The sequence below is a fragment of the Dysidea avara genome, chromosome 2 (assembly GCF_963678975.1).
Source record: "Dysidea avara chromosome 2, odDysAvar1.4, whole genome shotgun sequence".
In the NCBI taxonomy this organism is placed as follows: domain Eukaryota; kingdom Metazoa; phylum Porifera; class Demospongiae; order Dictyoceratida; family Dysideidae; genus Dysidea; species Dysidea avara.
The window spans coordinates 15,633,874-15,650,373 of NC_089273.1; the positions used below are offsets into that span (position 1 = coordinate 15,633,874).

At 39.7% G+C, this 16,500-nt stretch overlaps 3 protein-coding genes across 7 annotated transcripts in view; all 3 read right to left on the reverse strand.

Moving 5' to 3' along the window:
- Positions 1-26: 26 nt before the first annotated feature.
- LOC136247850 (uncharacterized) lies at positions 27-3,130 on the reverse strand. Its single transcript, XM_066039670.1, has 2 exons — positions 1,664-3,130; positions 27-1,511 (listed from the first exon to the last, which is right to left on the reverse strand). Exons 1-2 carry the CDS (start codon positions 3,128-3,130, stop codon positions 27-29), a joined length of 2,952 nt encoding a protein of 983 aa, XP_065895742.1.
- A 6,401-nt stretch (positions 3,131-9,531) lies between these two features.
- Positions 9,532-12,310, reverse strand: LOC136247851 (uncharacterized). Its single transcript, XM_066039672.1, has 3 exons — positions 12,249-12,310; positions 11,223-11,602; positions 9,532-11,173 (listed from the first exon to the last, which is right to left on the reverse strand). The coding sequence occupies exons 1-3, from the start codon at positions 12,308-12,310 to the stop codon at positions 10,704-10,706; spliced, it is 912 nt and encodes a 303-aa protein (XP_065895744.1). The 3' UTR covers positions 9,532-10,703.
- Positions 12,311-12,765: 455 nt separating this feature from the next.
- LOC136246694 (TNF receptor-associated factor 5-like) overlaps positions 12,766-16,500 on the reverse strand; it is a 46,752-nt gene continuing 43,017 nt past the window's right edge. For all 5 annotated transcript variants that reach the window (XM_066038241.1, XM_066038240.1, XM_066038238.1 and 2 more), the window contains exon 4: positions 12,766-12,930. In XM_066038241.1, coding sequence (XP_065894313.1) covers positions 12,781-12,930 — 150 coding nt within the window. In that variant the 3' untranslated portion in view covers positions 12,766-12,780. The remainder of the gene's footprint in view (positions 12,931-16,500) is intronic.

A 16,500-nucleotide genomic window follows, 5' to 3' on the forward strand; every position in this document is an offset into this window, starting at 1 on the left:
GCAATGTCTCCAATTTTGTTTGGATGTTAGACGACGAATTTCACTGACTCTGCGAACAATATACTGCTTCCATGGTCTTTCATTCTGATCCAGCAAAGAGCAGGCATTGAATCTGACCAGTAAACTACTTCAATATCTTTACCCAAAGATGTCAAAATAGTTTCAGTGAGCCTTGCCGGTATTAATGCTCCAAGTAATTCTAGTCGAGGAATAGACTGTCTTTTAACGGGAGCCACTCTTGTCTTGGAAGCAATCAATCTTGTTATAACTCTACCATCAGAATACTTGGATCTTATATACACAACAGCAGCAAAGGCATGTTCAGAAGCATCACTGAAATCATGTACTTGAACATGAACAGGATCTGAACCATACAAAAAATAACATCTAGGTATTCTAACCTTATCAAGCATTGCAAACTCGTTGGTAAATTGATTCCACTGGTCTAGGGCATTACCCTTCAATGGCTCATCCCAATCTGACCCTTCAACACATAAAACTTGAAATAGAATCTTTAGCTTAATAACAAATGGACTCAGAAAGCCCAAGGGATCAAATATCTTGGCTGAAGTCTTCAGTAAGGAACGTTTTGTAGCTGGGAGCTGTTGTACAAAAGTGACTAATTCAGTGGAACAAAACACAAACACATCTTCTTCACTGTTCCAAGTAATTCCAAGCAACTTCGTCAGTCCAGATTCAATACAAGAATTATCGGATGCAACGAAAACTTTAGCACTAGACTCATCTACCTTGAGGTCAGTGGCTTTCTTGGGCACTATCTTGGGATGTTGGTCTGCCTTTCTTATTTGATCAACAAGTAGTGGAGAGTTTGAGTTCCACTTCCTCAAATTAAAGTTACCCTCTGCCATTATTGACTTGGCCTTCACATAAAGGTTGTATGCATCTTGAGCATTAGCTGCACCAGCTATCAAATCATCAACATACAGTGAGCTCTCTATTGCGCCAACCACATCAGGGTATTGTTGACGATACTTGCTCAAATGGTGAGAGATCACAGAGCCCAAGATGGCTGGCGATGGATGTAATCCAAATACGAGTTGAGTAAATCTGAAATGAATCAGCTCACTGTTCAAGTTAGCAGGGTTGTCAAGCCATAAAAATCGTATTGTGTCTCGGTCACTAGGGTGAATGGAAATCATCAAGAAAGCCTTTTCGATGTCTGCTGTGATTGCAATGGGATTCCAACGGAACTTGAGAAGAATATTGAACAGTTTAGGGATCAAATTTGGACCAGTCTGCAAGCAGTCATTCAAGGATAAGGGATCATCAGCTGATTTTGCAGACCCATCATACACAATATGGACCTTGGTGGTCTCCTTGTCTTGGCGAATAATAGCATGATGTGGAAGATAATGAACTGGCAAATGGGTTTCACAATTTCTCTCACCACTAGTAAGGTTGGGAATAGCTTCAATAATTCCTCGATCCTGTTGTTCCTTGATGATCTTACTGTACTCCTTCAAGGTACTGGGCCTTTTCAGTAGCTTCTCCTGCAGATACTTCAAACGGTTAAAACATAGGTTAAAATGGGTCGGAATATTATCACCTGAACACTCTTCCTTCCAGGGTAGCTTCACTTCATACCTGGCTCTCTCAAATTTAATATCTGGAATGAAGGTAGTAGATTCCCCCCCTCAGGTACATCTCTAATTCCAATGGTTTCAGTATCCCAGAACTGCCTCAGCATTCCTGTAAGCTGGTCATTGTGCATATTCACTGTGTGTTGATCTCCAATAATAGCTAAATTTGAGGAATATTTTGAATTGACAACACTGGAGTCATTGATAGGTCCTGACACGAGCCAACCGAAGATACTATTCATGGCAACGGGTCCAGATTCGCCACTGACAACATCACCAGTTACAATCTGCCAGTAATAGTCTGATCCAATTAACACGTCAATGCCACCTTGGTGGTTGCTACTACTATCAGCTAAATCAAGTCCCTGCAGATGGATATACTTACTGGCATTAACCAGTACAGGCAAGTTTGAGCAAATAACAGGTAAAGTACGTGCAGTTATTTCTACCCTCTCACTGTGTCCAGGTTTCTGCAAGGCCAGTCTGACTACATCGGAGCCTCTTGTAGTAAAGGAATTACTCCCAAAGGTATTCAGGTCTTGTCGAATGGGTTTAAGGTTTAGTCTGGTCTTTACCGAAGTGGTGATGTAGGACAGTTGACTTTCATTGTCTAGTAATACTCTAACTGGTACGGCAGCTTGATCTCCAATGGCTTCAACGTGTGCAGTTTGCAACAGTACAATTCGTTTCCCATCAACCTGGCTAGCAAAGTTGCTAACAGAAACCTGCTTATCAGCATTCTGTTGAGAAGGAATCCCTCTGTCTGATGTCACAGGTTCACGTTTGATTGTAGGACACTGTTCGCAAATTGACTGATGGTGTCGACGATGACAATATCTACAGTTTTTGGAGCTGTCACAGTCCTTAGACTTATGGTTGCTGCGCAAGCAGTTAAAGCAGCGCCCACTTCTCTTCAAGATATCTCTTCTCTCATTCAGCTCAACAACCTTAGTACAAGAAGCCGAAAAATGATTATGATGGCAGTAAACACAGCTGACATTGCTCCCATTTATCACTAATGAGCTTCCAGTGGAGTTATGGCTACTTGGTGGACGACCGGACTGATTGGTAGACTTGGGAGGATTGACATGTGTGTTCTCACTTGCTTCTCTAGCTTCTACTTCTTGTTTGATTATCTTTAGCACATTAACAATATTCCACACCTTCCCTTCACTTTCTCGTGCTATTCTGAGGCGAACATCAGGTGGAAATTTTGACATGATGATTGGAGTGAGTATACTTCCATATTGGTCAGATGTTACCTCAAGAGTCTCCAGACCACGTACATGAACAATGATCTTGTCATAAACTGAACGAAGTGCAGAGGGACGATCCACAGTACAGCCTGGTATCTTGAGTAATTCATCCATATGGGCAGCAATGATTTCCTTAGATCTTCCAAAACGTTCTTCCAACAGTGTTATGGCTGCATCATAGTTTGCATCTGATAGTGTAAGCCCCTGGATAGTTCTTGCAGCAGCCCCTTCCAACAATGACTTCAAGTAGCTGAACTTGTCAATCTTGGACATCAATGCATTGCTGTGAACAGTGGAATGGAAAAGGTCCCAGAATGTGGTCCATGACGTCAGATCGCCTCGAAATCTAGGTAATGTTAATTTAGGAAGCTTTGGTTTATTAAGGACTGGAGGAGAGCCGACAGACAGACTGGCAGATGGTGGATGAATTTCATTAGGTCATTTAATGGCTTCCGAAATGTGCTGTTTACACGCAAGTATCTTAGCAGAGACGACTTCAGCTTCAGTTATTTCCTGTTCGATCTGTGAAGTCTCACACTTGTCAAGAATCTATTTGTCAATGTCGTCTAGCACTTTCAATTTTGAGTCTAGTTGCTGTTGTTTCACTTGCAGTAGTGTCCGTTGTTCTGCGGTAAACATTTCTCCTGTAGCAAGCAGCTTCCTTTATTAGCTTGGTAACCACTCCACGATGGTCCCCTCTAATTGCACGTAATCGCTCATCGTCCGACATTCCAAATGGCAAGCTAGAACAAAATAGACAAGAATCGACAGTATCGAAAACGGTTTACTTAACCTTCTGGGGTGCCTATTAACACCCGGCACCAAGGAATTAGCGTTTAGGGAGTCCTGGCACGGACTCCTCAGGACGTGATCAACTGACTTCAATGAAGGATCGGTGGTTGCCCAGTCGATTACTCGCTGCAGGAGAATCGGTAGCTTGTCATCACGGGGTGAGTCGCTCGAGCCCCACGTTGGGCGCCAGTTATTGTGGAGATACGGTCGAATTGACACGAGCGACAGAAACAAGCTGCTAACTTTAATACAATTTCTACTAATCTCTAACAATCAAAAGAAAACTTACAACAATATTGCATCACATGAATTACATCATATCAAAATGGCCTAATAATACATTACATAATTCTAGTTCAAGTTATAACAATGCATGTTTAAACAATATGGGCATGCATGGGACACTAGGTGGGGTAACTTAATTATTATAGCCTACAACTACACGTAGATTAAAAAGTCTGTTCACTGGGTTACTTGGAGAAGGTCAAATGAGCACTGTAACTATAGCAACTTACTTGTTATGAAGCGATGAACAATAGTGAGTCATGTCCCCATGTTTCAAAATTCTAGCCATATGTATAAATTCGATAGTGGGTTCACTCAAAACGGATCTTGTTGCGAGCTGATAGAAGCAACCACCATCAAGATATGGATCATTTTGTAAAGGTATGTAAAGGGTTTGTGTGTTTCCTTATTGAAAAAGTTAACTTGCACGGCCAGGTTTAGCCTCTACATAAACTGCATAATCATAGGACGGAGACTTCAAAAATTACAGCGCATTGTGCAACACACACATATTTGTAAAGTTTAGATCCAGTTTTCTGGATTATGCAGGCTTAAGGGCTACGCAAAATTATAAACAATGTAAAGTAATAATCATCCCTACTTTTGGTGTTCATGCTCTTATGTATTGCCATCAAAATCAGCACTACAGAAAGCACAAAACTACAACTAACATAACATGAGGGAACTGTCTATGACTAGCATTCAAAATCTTGTCCTGTTACGATCAACCATTGTGGAAAGAACCTGCTCACCAGGTGTAATGGTAGAACATGTGCTAAATTGCATAATGAATGCAGATTTTAATGGTGTGTTCACCACAACATTCTGTGAGAGTTTCTAATCTACAAGAGTGGATTGTTACAATGTATTCTCTTAAAGGCATGTCCACACGAATTCGAATTAGGAACCGGATGCAAAACGAATTCAGGCAATGCGTATTAAATCCGAATTGAACGTGTCCACACGCATTATCGCGTAATGCGCATTTATTGAATTTACTAGTGTGATAAATAAACGGTTGAGAAAACACTCATTTGCGCCAACCAAGAGAACAGTGAGTTTAACGATAGACTGAAAGGAATAGCTCGTAGTAACGCTTATACTTTTGTTTATAACGTACCGGAACGATTTCTACGAATAGAATACGAAAAACTGCTGATGGTGCGTGATGGGTATGGGACCGTTGTTCTTTCAAACTCTAAGGGTGAGATACGATGATGAATTACTGCTTCCATACGTCCCTGCGCTTTTATCACACCGAGCGCTTCTGTATTTTTATACTGTGTTGTTTACAAAGGTCACGTGCAAACGTGTCAAGCCCTCGCATGTTGCATTATTATGACGTAGCAAATCCCGATTCGTAGCCAATTCGTATTCAAACCACCTGAGGAGGTGGATTCGTGTAATCCACTTTCAATTCAAATCACCCTAATGTGCATTCCGTGTGGACGCAAATAATTCGAATCAATGCGGATTCAATTCGCATTATTCTTGTCATGTGGACATGCCTTAACATGAAACAACCAAACAAGGATTAACAGCACTAGCATGGTACAAGGTGTTCCTACATAACTAACATATTTGGTTAATAGCCAGCTGGTGATTGTTAATGGAAGAAGCCATAATGCTACCACAAAAATTTTTTATTGTATCACACAAATTAGGTTTACATAATAACAATATGACCACAATGTGTGGGTATATGTGGGTGATTTTGTAATAAGAAACTTGTAAAAAGTGAGTGGCAAAGAATGTTTCTTTAATAATTGTTGGTTGCAAGACTAATTTGTGGTTATCCTGAACTATGAGCAGAACACCTCTGTGCTTGCATAATAGTGAGCTAGACCTCACTAAATTGTGTAATATACATATGCGCAGTGACCATTCCTGTAAAGAAACAGTTTCTGTTTGAGGCAATGCTTCACAACTTCATGGATGACTTCTGTGTTAGTAACTGTAGTAGTCTGTACTGACATCCAGTGTTGTGATAGTGGCTTAATCCATGTTCTGTTTATCACAAATTGATGCTTTTATCGAGTGGTAACTTTAAGTGTTGGTAACTTGCAATGTAACTCAGCAAATAAAGAGCTTGCTTATCTGAATTTATAGCTAAGTCAGTAGAGGATACCTTGCTCTTTCAATTGCTATCAAACTTAACTGTACAGTATGTGTAACATGCAGGGTAAGAACAGTAGTTGGCAGAAGATGTTTGTAAATGATTTTAAATGACTTCAGAAATACCACAACCTTAATTGCTAGGCTTGCATCTCAAGGTTGTTGTTTATTGCTTCCATTGTAAAATATCATACATGGTTAATATCATACATGGTTAATATCATACATGGTTAATATCATACATGGTTAATATCATACATGGTTAATATCATACATGGTTAATATCATACATGGTTTGCTTGTGGCTTTGATATCAACCAAGTTCAAAGATACTGTACACTATGACACATTATACTGAGTGACATGGAGCATATAAATTACGGGTTGAGTTAAGGTTAGGCTAGGCTTATTGTAGTCAAATTTTGACTAGTTGATAGTTACAAAACTATATTTTAAGACTAAAACTATTATTTAGGCAACGCACAGATGCGGATTCCTACCTACCATTCATTAGCCATTAACACAGAACAACACAAAAACAACAACTAGGTTAAAATAGGTGATTAACTTAATAGCCCTAACTTCATAACTTAATATGTTAACTTACTTTCTGTCCCAATGGCCTACTTTATTCCACACACAGACTGACTGGACTCACGGACTGGACTTGTGGACTGAGAGCTGGATACAGCTTTTAAACAATAATCCAGGCATTATCCATTTCTTGCAATACTGGAGACACCAGTATCGAGCTATAACTGCTGGTACTGCTCTTCCTTACAAGTCAGATAACACTAGTGCATGCACTAATCAATTAGAATACACTTACGATACACATGTACTCGCATAGTCTCATGCCCAGACCCCACCCACTGCGTTTGAGTAGGGTCTGGTGACTTACACTATGTTTTTGGGCCAGCCGCCATATTGTTTACGCATTTGTATCCATAGCTATAGTCGGCCATTTTCCTAGTTCCAGCCTATCAAATCGCGTTGTACCTGAATCAAGGCGTCCGATTGGTCAGAAAAAGAAAAATGGCGTAAGGCCCAAAACTCCTGCAAATGTCACCAGACCCTATTCAACGCAGTGGGTGGGGTCTGGGCACGAGACTAGTACTCGCAGTGATAAAGCATGACAGAGGCTATTGTTGTAGCATACATGTTTTCCTTTGTTGCTTCAGTACTTAACACTAGCATTAGGGCTGTAGTGATGAGCCAGATTATTTGCATAGCTCTACAGCTGTAACACTAGTGCTAAAGCAACAAAGGAAAACATCTACACTACAAGAATAGCCTCTATCACGCTGCATCACTACTAGTACACATGTATTTAGGTGTATTCTAATTAATTAGTGCATGCGCTAGTGTCATGACTTGTAAGAAGAGCCAGCAACAGCAGTTGTAACTTGATAATGTTGTCTCCAGTGTTGCATGAGATGGATAATTCATGGATTATTGTTTAAAAGCTGTTTCCAGCTCAGTCCACGAGTCCAGTCCGCGAGGCCAGTTTAGTCCATGGAATAAAGTAGGCTTGTCCCGATAGACAAGTTGATAGGCATAATGGAGTACAAAAACTAAAACTACCATATAGTGGGAAATTTTCGAAAGAGTGCTTCATTGGAAATTCAAAAAAATATTTTCGAAACAATGCCTCTTTACCGTGCCGCACCGTAGATAATTAATTCATGGAGGAAGCTAACAGTGGTTGCGTTGATCACATTAGTACATAGCTAGAATTTGCTGCTTTGATTGTTCAGTATAGTTATATAAACGCTCAATCTGGCTTTGACAGAATCTCACCTAGCTATCCTTTGTAGGTTGAACTATGTTGTTTGGCAGATTTCGCCTCGGTAGCATTGAGCCATAGCTAAGTACGTACATGGCGTTTTTCAGCCCATATAGCTAGATGTTTGCTGATAATTATAGTCTTTCCTAGTAATTTCTGGTCTCTGGAGTTCTTATAGACTTCAAGACTCATGGTGTCATTCGTGCTTGCTCATATGCGCGTGTGTGGTGGCTATAGCTATAGACGATTTCCATGTGACACGGAGACGTAGGATATTACGGAATTCGGATACGCTGGTAGGCAAGGAATCAACGTGCTTAGGAATGGCGCTCAGTCGGCTATGTCAGCCTGAAACTCAGGAAAGCAAAGCGAAAATGCTTCTTCTTAACAGCCAGGGACTGGGTCATGACGAGGCAGAAGAATTAACTGGTATTTTATCAGGAATGACGCTTAAACAGTTGAAGGTACTGGCGAAAGACTGCAACATACGCCTCACTGGATCTTCAAAGAAAGGTGAAGTGATGGACAGAATACTGGCTATGGCAAGGATTAGTGCGATTCGAGGAAAGCATGATGAGGACGATGATGAAGCAACAGGGATATCGTACATAACAGACGAGGTTAAAAGTGTGCTGAGGACGCTTCCACTATTTTCCAGGGTGACAGAATGGAGCAAGGAACAGTACAAGTTTAGCATTCAGTAAGCCCATTTAGCTAGCCGTTCACTGTTCAGGTTCTTAGTTTAAATATTTCTACTGTATTCTTTCTACCTGTAAGTTAGTTATGAATTTTGAACGGAAATATCTATAATAAATAATGGATACTGAACCACTTGCCTGGATGTATTTTTGAGATCAATGAAATGGGAAACAAGGAATTTTTTTGGAGTGGCCTAATATTAAATTATATTGATGAATGCTAACTCAATGTTCTGATTTGTCATATGCTTGCAGGTTAGGTCAAGCTTGCAACCACATTGCTGCTCTGCTTTTTTATATTGACTACCATTCAAATGATGCTGATTTGCCTACAGATAAGTCCAAAACTTCCATAGCTATGACATGGAACCAGCCACCTAAGAAGGTTGTCACTCCAGCCCGTGCCACTTCCATGCCATTTGTCAAGCCTAGTCATGGGGATGATCCTGAACATAAATCACAACGAATCAAACTGAGCACATTTGATCCTCGCCAGCACCAACACAGGATTTTAGATACAAATGCAGTAGATAAACTTTTATACTCTGTTCAAGACTCTATTCCATCTACAGGGCTACAGCAGTTCTGGAGAAGTTGCAATACTTCAAAAGTTGCTACACTCACCAAGTCATTGTGGAGCCATGTCATTTATAGTCAGATTCATCCCATGACATTACACCGTTTCTCCCCATCTACTGATGATTGCCACAAGTATTTAGATAGCACGAGACTGCCCATGTCAACAGTGGAAGACATAGAAATTGCAACACGTGACCAGTCAGACTGTGAGCTTTGGTATGCCTTGCGGAATGGTAGAGTGACCAGTTCAAGGTTTGGTGAAATCTTGCACCGACGACCAACAACTAATTCAAGACGACTTGTCAAGGATATCATGGGGTATGGTGGGCCTATCAAATGTTCAACTCCTGCAATGAGGTGGGGAAAGGATAATGAGGAAACTGTCCACAAAATTTATGTTGACAATAAAGCAGCTGAAGGTGAAAATATGATTGTTACATGAAGTGGATTACATTTATTGGCGGAGAAGAGTTACTTGGATGCTTCCCCTGATGGACTGGTACAATGTTCTAGTGTTGACACTTTGTGCAATGGCTGCTTGGATATTAAATGCCCATACAGCATAGAAGGATGTGCAACAGTTGAGTTTGCTCCTAAGACCATTGCAGAGTAGTTTGGCAACAAGTTTTTCATGAGAAGTAGGGTGGATGGAAGCCTGTATTTACCACGTGGTCATGTGTACTATGCTCAAGTACAAGGGCAGATGGCTATTTTAGGAGTGGAGTGGTGTGATTTTGTTGTATATAGTGGAGGTGAAATTGTTGTTGATTGTATCCTAGCTGAAGTAGAATACTGGAACAATCTGTGTATGAAGCTTGATGAATTTTATGCTCAGCACGTAATTCCTGAAATACTATCTGCAAAGTTACATCAAGAAGAAAATGGAACGGAGTTGTAATCACTGTAATCTATCCTTGTTGTGAGGTTGTAAGGTCAAGTATTTATTATTTGCCATGCTATAATACTATAAAGAGTACACAACATCATGACTAACTAACTACACACAGGGTACATACAAGTTTTACACACACACAACCAATCCTACTGAACTAATGGTACATCAAAATTAGTCAAGTACATACAAATACAATTTATATCACTGACTAGGTCAAACATTGTATTGAGAAAGGTTTTATTTAAAATGTCAAACCTTCTTCCACAGCCAATAGCCAGCTCAACATGGATACGTAGTTCAGCTATTCTACTTGTTCTATCTACATCTAATGCTGGCATCTGCTTTTTCTTTGATTCTAGCTTTGGTGGAACATTTACAAGTATTCCTCTTTTGGCAACCAACTCCTGAATGTTAAACCCTTTGTCTGCCATGATCATATCTCCAGGTTCTAGTAAGTCAACAAGACCAGACTGCATTGTAATCTCCTGATCTGACACACGGCCACCCCATGCCTCTGAAACAAAGCTGATAAATCCAGAAGGGGTGCATCCCACCAATATCTTACAGGTGTTGCGGCTCTTGTACTGAGAATAAGTTATTGATGCGTTCATTAATCCTGACGGACGCTGGCACTCAATTTCGTAACAATCAATGATAATCCGTGTTGGGAAAATGACGTTTAAATGATGCAGGCATTCACTGCAATACTTGGTCTCTGGTAGGAAAAGGGAACAACAGTTTAAGTTCCTTTGACAGAAACAAAATCCATGTGGCAAACAGCCTGCTGTAAGTGGCTTCGCTGATCTGAAATCTGATTGAAACATCAAAAGCTTCAAGTCCACGCCTAAGCAGAATCAATATTGAGAAAAGTTGGTCTGCAATTGTTAGGCCAGCAAATGGTTGACTAATGGGAACACTAGACTGTGGTACAACATCTCTTGTGTTACTACAATTCCACGGAGTTAATGCTACTGCTTTTGGTGTTAAGTACTCTACAAATGCAACAAAACTATTGTAGGTAGGCAAGCCAGTGTAGTAGCGTGTCAACTTATCATTGCCTTCCAACATCATTCTGACACTAAACTCTGGACTTAACTGTAGTTGTGCATGTGCACATAAGCACTCACACTGTACAGAGTAGGTTATAGTGTTTTCTGTTTGGCATTCTGTTATATACATTTCCATAATAAAATGTGACACACACGACACAACTACCTTCAGCTGGGATTTCATCTTCACCGGCACTAGCTGCTGTGGTACACAATAATCTTGGCTGCTCTTCTATTACCACTTCTTCTCTTCTAGTACCGTAGTTGCGGTCGTGTAGTAACGCATGTAGGTTGTGCTGCTGTTCTCGCACACGTTCTTCTGCTTCCCTCTCTTGCTTTCTCTTCTTCTTGGCTCTATTCTTAGCGCGTTCAAACCTTGCACAAGCTGGGCCTGGCCCTTGCCTACGTTGTTGTCTTTTCCGGACTGACACTGATAGAACAAAGTCTGGATGAGTAGATACATTTGATTTCTTCCCCGAAATAAAATGGTCTGAACAAACACGGTTTCCTGTGCCAGGGCGCCATGGTGTTCCATCTTTCTTCTTCCTGTTAATAAACGCTAACCAACGGCAGCGACGTTCAGAGTCGGGAGGAATTCAATAAAAACTACGGGGAATGCCCTTCCTTTGTCTGGTTTTACATCCAACAACCGCACAAGTTGTTGGCATTGTTAACGCAACCACACAAGTTGCCTACCAGTGTTACAATTTCCGCAATATCCTACTTTATTCCGTGTCAAGTGGAAATTGTCTATATGGCTAGCTACTTGTGTGTGGCCCAGTGCCTAGCTATAATACATTAGGCCTATAGCTAACTGACATTAGTAGAAACTATGCATGCAAGCACTCACAAAAATCATTTATATATAGCTACGTATACCTAGCTATACTTTCTTTGATTGTCACTTCAAAGCCATGATGTACTATTTTTGAAAAAATATTTTCGAAAACACATAGTTATTTCCGAATTTTTCGAAAATTTAACCTTTTGAAAATTTCCTTCTATACGGTAGATCCCACAATGGGGTGCTGTAGGTAGAAGCATAATGTAGGGTGGGACAGTATCAACAAAGCAACTCCACGATTATTGTGAAATAAAATATAACGGTTATTGCAGATAGATATTGTGAAGCAAAATATAATGGTTATTGCAGATACCACGAATTTACCATACAGTTTAGTACTATATATACTTAGTTTGATAGTTCCATGAGTAAATAGCATAAGTGATCAACACAGAGGATATATATGCCATCATAGTAGCACACCCGTATGTACTATTATTACTTTGTGTACTATTATTTTAGAATGAAACTACTGAAATTATGATAATAGACAAAGTACAGCCAGTACACTGCAAAACATATTTGCTCAGAAATGTAAAACATATTGTCTATATTTATAATCAAGGTTTACAATGGGTACAATATCAAGTCTAAGACATGTTAGTAGATAAAAAGATAAACATGTTCACGTTATCTGCTGAGAGTCTGTTACGCTGGGTGTTAACAATATTTTCTCCCTTACTAAAACAATCGCTCTGATGGAATGCTTGCGCCACATATTCAGTCAAACCTCTCTAATCTGGCACTAATTGGGAGCTATAAATTTAGCTGGATTAAGGAGGTTGTTGGATTATCAAGTCACCTCTGTAATCTGACATTGTACAATATGTCCGGTTATGCAGTAAATTACAGGTAAAACGGATCACACAAGGTTTTTAATTTACAAACACCAAACAGTATATTCAGCTGTACTCACTTCCAACATTGAGACTTTTCCTCTCCACTTACATGGGCTTGGCTTGGTGTTGCACACAGTCTCCATGTTTTTCATATCATTGACACAGCTGGCATCAGTAAACACATAATTCCTCTGTAAATAAACAACCATTATTACATGTGACATAAAACCTTAAAGAAGGGTGCAGTAGCACTATTTAAGTAGGGATTCCCCAAAAATGATGCATGCCACCTAAAATGCCACCTTTAAAAAAATCATCCTAGAGACATCTTATGCAATGAAAATCACCTTTACGGAATATTATAGAGCTTTGCGTGGGCGAAATCAAAGGAAAAGTATACTTTAAATGTCATTTAATACACTTTAGGGTAAACAGTGCTTTATTGCCCAAAGAATGCTTTATATACTGGTTAGTAAAAGCATGAGGGCGTGGGCAAGAGACTAATATAGCATGAGGCAAAGCGAGTACTATATTAGGCTCGAGACCATGCCCAAGTGTTTTAGTTTCATATTGTACAAGCGTAGCGGTGCTTTAACTGGTTTAAAGTGCTGTCTTGTCGTCTTGCTCGGAGCATTCATATTGTGAACTCAAACCACATTGGTTTTCAGTCATCAGACAATCGGTAAGTGTTCAGATGTGATAGTAAAACAAATAAATAGTATCTTTTTGGCTACTTTTGGTCATTAGAAATGTTACGCACGTGATCTTGTTTTCGTAAACATTTTCCAATCAATGCGTAACTGTTCTTTATTTTCCAAACCAACGCATAACTGTGCTTCATTGTTATGCAAATAGAAAATATAGCACACTAGAATGTGTTACGGAAAATAAAGCACACTTTTTGCTTTGATCTCGCCAACACAAAGTACTTCAATGTGCAATTAAAGCACTTTGTGGGAAATGAAGTACAGTTGCCCACATGCTTTATTGGCTCACACCAGTATGACTAATCACCCAAGCAGGTGCAGGCTGATAGCCCACGCTGAGTGGTCAATCACCACTAATTCTACCACTGGATTGCTTTTATAAACTTATCTAAATACTTCAATGATGGGTGGGAGAAGGTAACATTGCTGATACGTTTGTTAATGTATGTGGACAAGTCCTAGAGATATCACAAAAATACTTCACAACAGAATCGATTGTGGGTTGTGACCGAAACCTAGCAAAATACGCAATGAACATCTACCATGCCAAACTATGATGAACTATGCATGAGTTACTTTGCTAAACTAGTTTGTGTGCATTCAGGCTGCTAATAATTCCTACAAGCGTGTTAATTATGAGCCCTAGTGTATGGCTGCAAGCTATGACTAGAAAGTTCCACAAATCATTTAAAGCATTGCCTTGCTCATGCTATATGAAAAATAAAGCATGAGGCATGCAGCCGAGATGCTAATAAAGCACTCAGCAAAGAGAAGGCTAATGCCTTAACATATACATAATAGTCTATCAAACATCAAATACAGCATTAAAACAAGAAAACACTTACAGGCAGCTGGGTATCGAATGTTTAAAACATCACCAATACTCGAATTTTCGTCTGCCTGCCTGCCCGCCCACCCACCCGCCTGCCTGACCACAGTCGCAAGGCTGGAGGCCAAACAAAGCAGGGCATGGCAACCATTTTACGCCACAATAACAAACTCACCAGCGAGATGTGCTTTTTGGGGTTCTGATGAGTTTGTACCTTCTGTGCCTATTCTTTCCTTTTATCTTCAATCAGACTTGTCTTCATTCTTCTTCATGCAATTAAACCATAATGAGGTGTTAATTTCCCCTATCAACACTATCCTTCAACAGCATATATAGGCGCACAAACTTATTTAAGTGTTTTTGCCCCATAGATACCTTAACTTCATGATAGGTTCAAGACCCTGCCTATTAATGTGATCTTGGTTAATAATGATCAAGCACCGAGATCATGCCTCTTAACAATCTATTTACTTGATCACAATGTCACAATGACACTATCCTCAATTGCCAAAAGCTACTGCTTGTTACTATTGGCCTAGCTGTATTCACAATGCTAGCACAGTGACACCCCCCCCTCCCCCCCCGGTAGGTAAAGGTTGACTTGAGATACTCTAATACAGCAGTCACCCTAATAGAACAGTCACATGTTTATAGCTGTATGCTATAAGCAAAACAAACTAGTATATTAATTTTAGAGATTCAAGTAATAAAAAGTAGTGAAACAAGAGATGAATGATGGTATTACAGCATAGCTCAGTGGGAAAATCCCTACTTTAGCATTGATCAAAATCATTGATATTTAATATTTATAAATATGCCAATGTAGGGATTTTCCCATTAAGCTATGCTGTTATACCATCATTCTTCAGTGCTGGTCACTGTAAAGTGTTATTATACAACCAAGAAATCCGATCAAAAGTACGTCATAAATAATGAATAAATGTACGCAAAACTACTAGGGCTACAGACACGCACAAAGTGGCGATAGAATCACCATTTACTGCTGCCATCCACTTCTAAATAGGAAACTGCTACTACTGAACAAAAATTATCTAACATGCTAGACTGAAGATACTGCTGGATGCAATGTGTTAAAAACTCCTGTTCAGTAGGTTACAAGAATCATGTTATAAAACTAATGGGTATAGAATTCTGATCAGGAATTTCACAACTAGCCAATATTTTTTTTAGTACGCCAACTGCCATCATTTCCCTTCTGCTATAGCTATGCCGTGCTTTTAACCCTTAAATTTTTTGGAAATATGTGTGTGTGTGTGTGTGTGTGTGTGTGTGTGTGTGTGTGTGTGTGTGTGTGTGTGTGTGTGTGTGTGTGTGTGTGTGTGTGTGTGTGTGTGTGTGTGTAAACAATATGGGTACGCATGGCAACTAGGTGGGGTAACTTAATTCTTACAGCCTACAAATATACATCAATTAAAAGTTTGCTCACTGGGCTACTTGGAGAAGGTTAAATGAACACTGTGACTACAGTGGCTTACTTGTTATGAAGTGATGAACAGCAACAAGTCGCGTCTCCGTGTTTCAAAATTCTTGCCATGTGTTTAATTTTGATTGTGGATTTACTCACATGAGTCACATGGCCTGATAGAAAATTAATGGAGAATCGAATGGAAGTTGTTGTAAGGTGATAGGAGCAACCACCATCGAGTTATCGACTACTTTATTAAGGTATGTAATGGGATTGCATGTTTCCTTACCGAAAAGTTATTAACACGGCTAGTTCTGGCCTCACCATTTAGCATTACGGTAAAACCCTAGGTATCATTTTAATCCCTTGTTACATCACGAGTAGAAGGCCTCACCATTTAGCGTTAGGGTAAAACCCTAGGTATCATTTTAATCCCTTGTTACATCACAAGTAGAATGAATGACGTAAACTGCATAGTCATAGGATGGACACTTTGAAAGTTACATAACTTTGTGCAAGGCATGCATATTATTAAGTTTAAATCCAGTTTTCTGGATTATGCGAGTTCAAGGGTTAAATATGTTGTATTGCAATTTCATCATTTTTACAAAATACTTGTACATACATTACAACAAAAATTTTACAAGCCAACTGTGTATTTTTAAGAGTTGAGAATTTTCTCATTTACAGTATCTCATACACGATGGTAGTACAGTGGATCCTGTGTTACGGTCACCTGGATTAAGCGGTCACCTCTGCTTAACGGCCATGGACACGAGGTCCCAAATATTTTCCCATA

Bases quoted from the DNA above. Each gene is read 5' to 3' on its own strand.
- LOC136247851 (XM_066039672.1), bottom strand. From the start codon at position 12,310: ATGGCATATATATCCTCTGTGTTGATCACTTATGCTATTTACTCATGG. The intron at 11,603-12,248 runs GTATATATAGTA...GTTTATTAACAG, and splicing joins TCATGGAACTATCAAACTAA to GAAGAAGAAAGATGGAACAC. The intron at 11,174-11,222 runs GTAGTTGTGTCG...TGTATATAACAG, and splicing joins AGATGAAATCCCAGCTGAAG to AATGCCAAACAGAAAACACT.
- LOC136247850 (XM_066039670.1), bottom strand. From the start codon at position 3,130: ATGTCCAAGATTGACAAGTTCAGCTACTTGAAGTCATTGTTGGAAGGG. The intron at 1,512-1,663 runs GTACCTGAGGGG...AAGTATCTGCAG, and splicing joins AAACCATTGGAATTAGAGAT to GAGAAGCTACTGAAAAGGCC.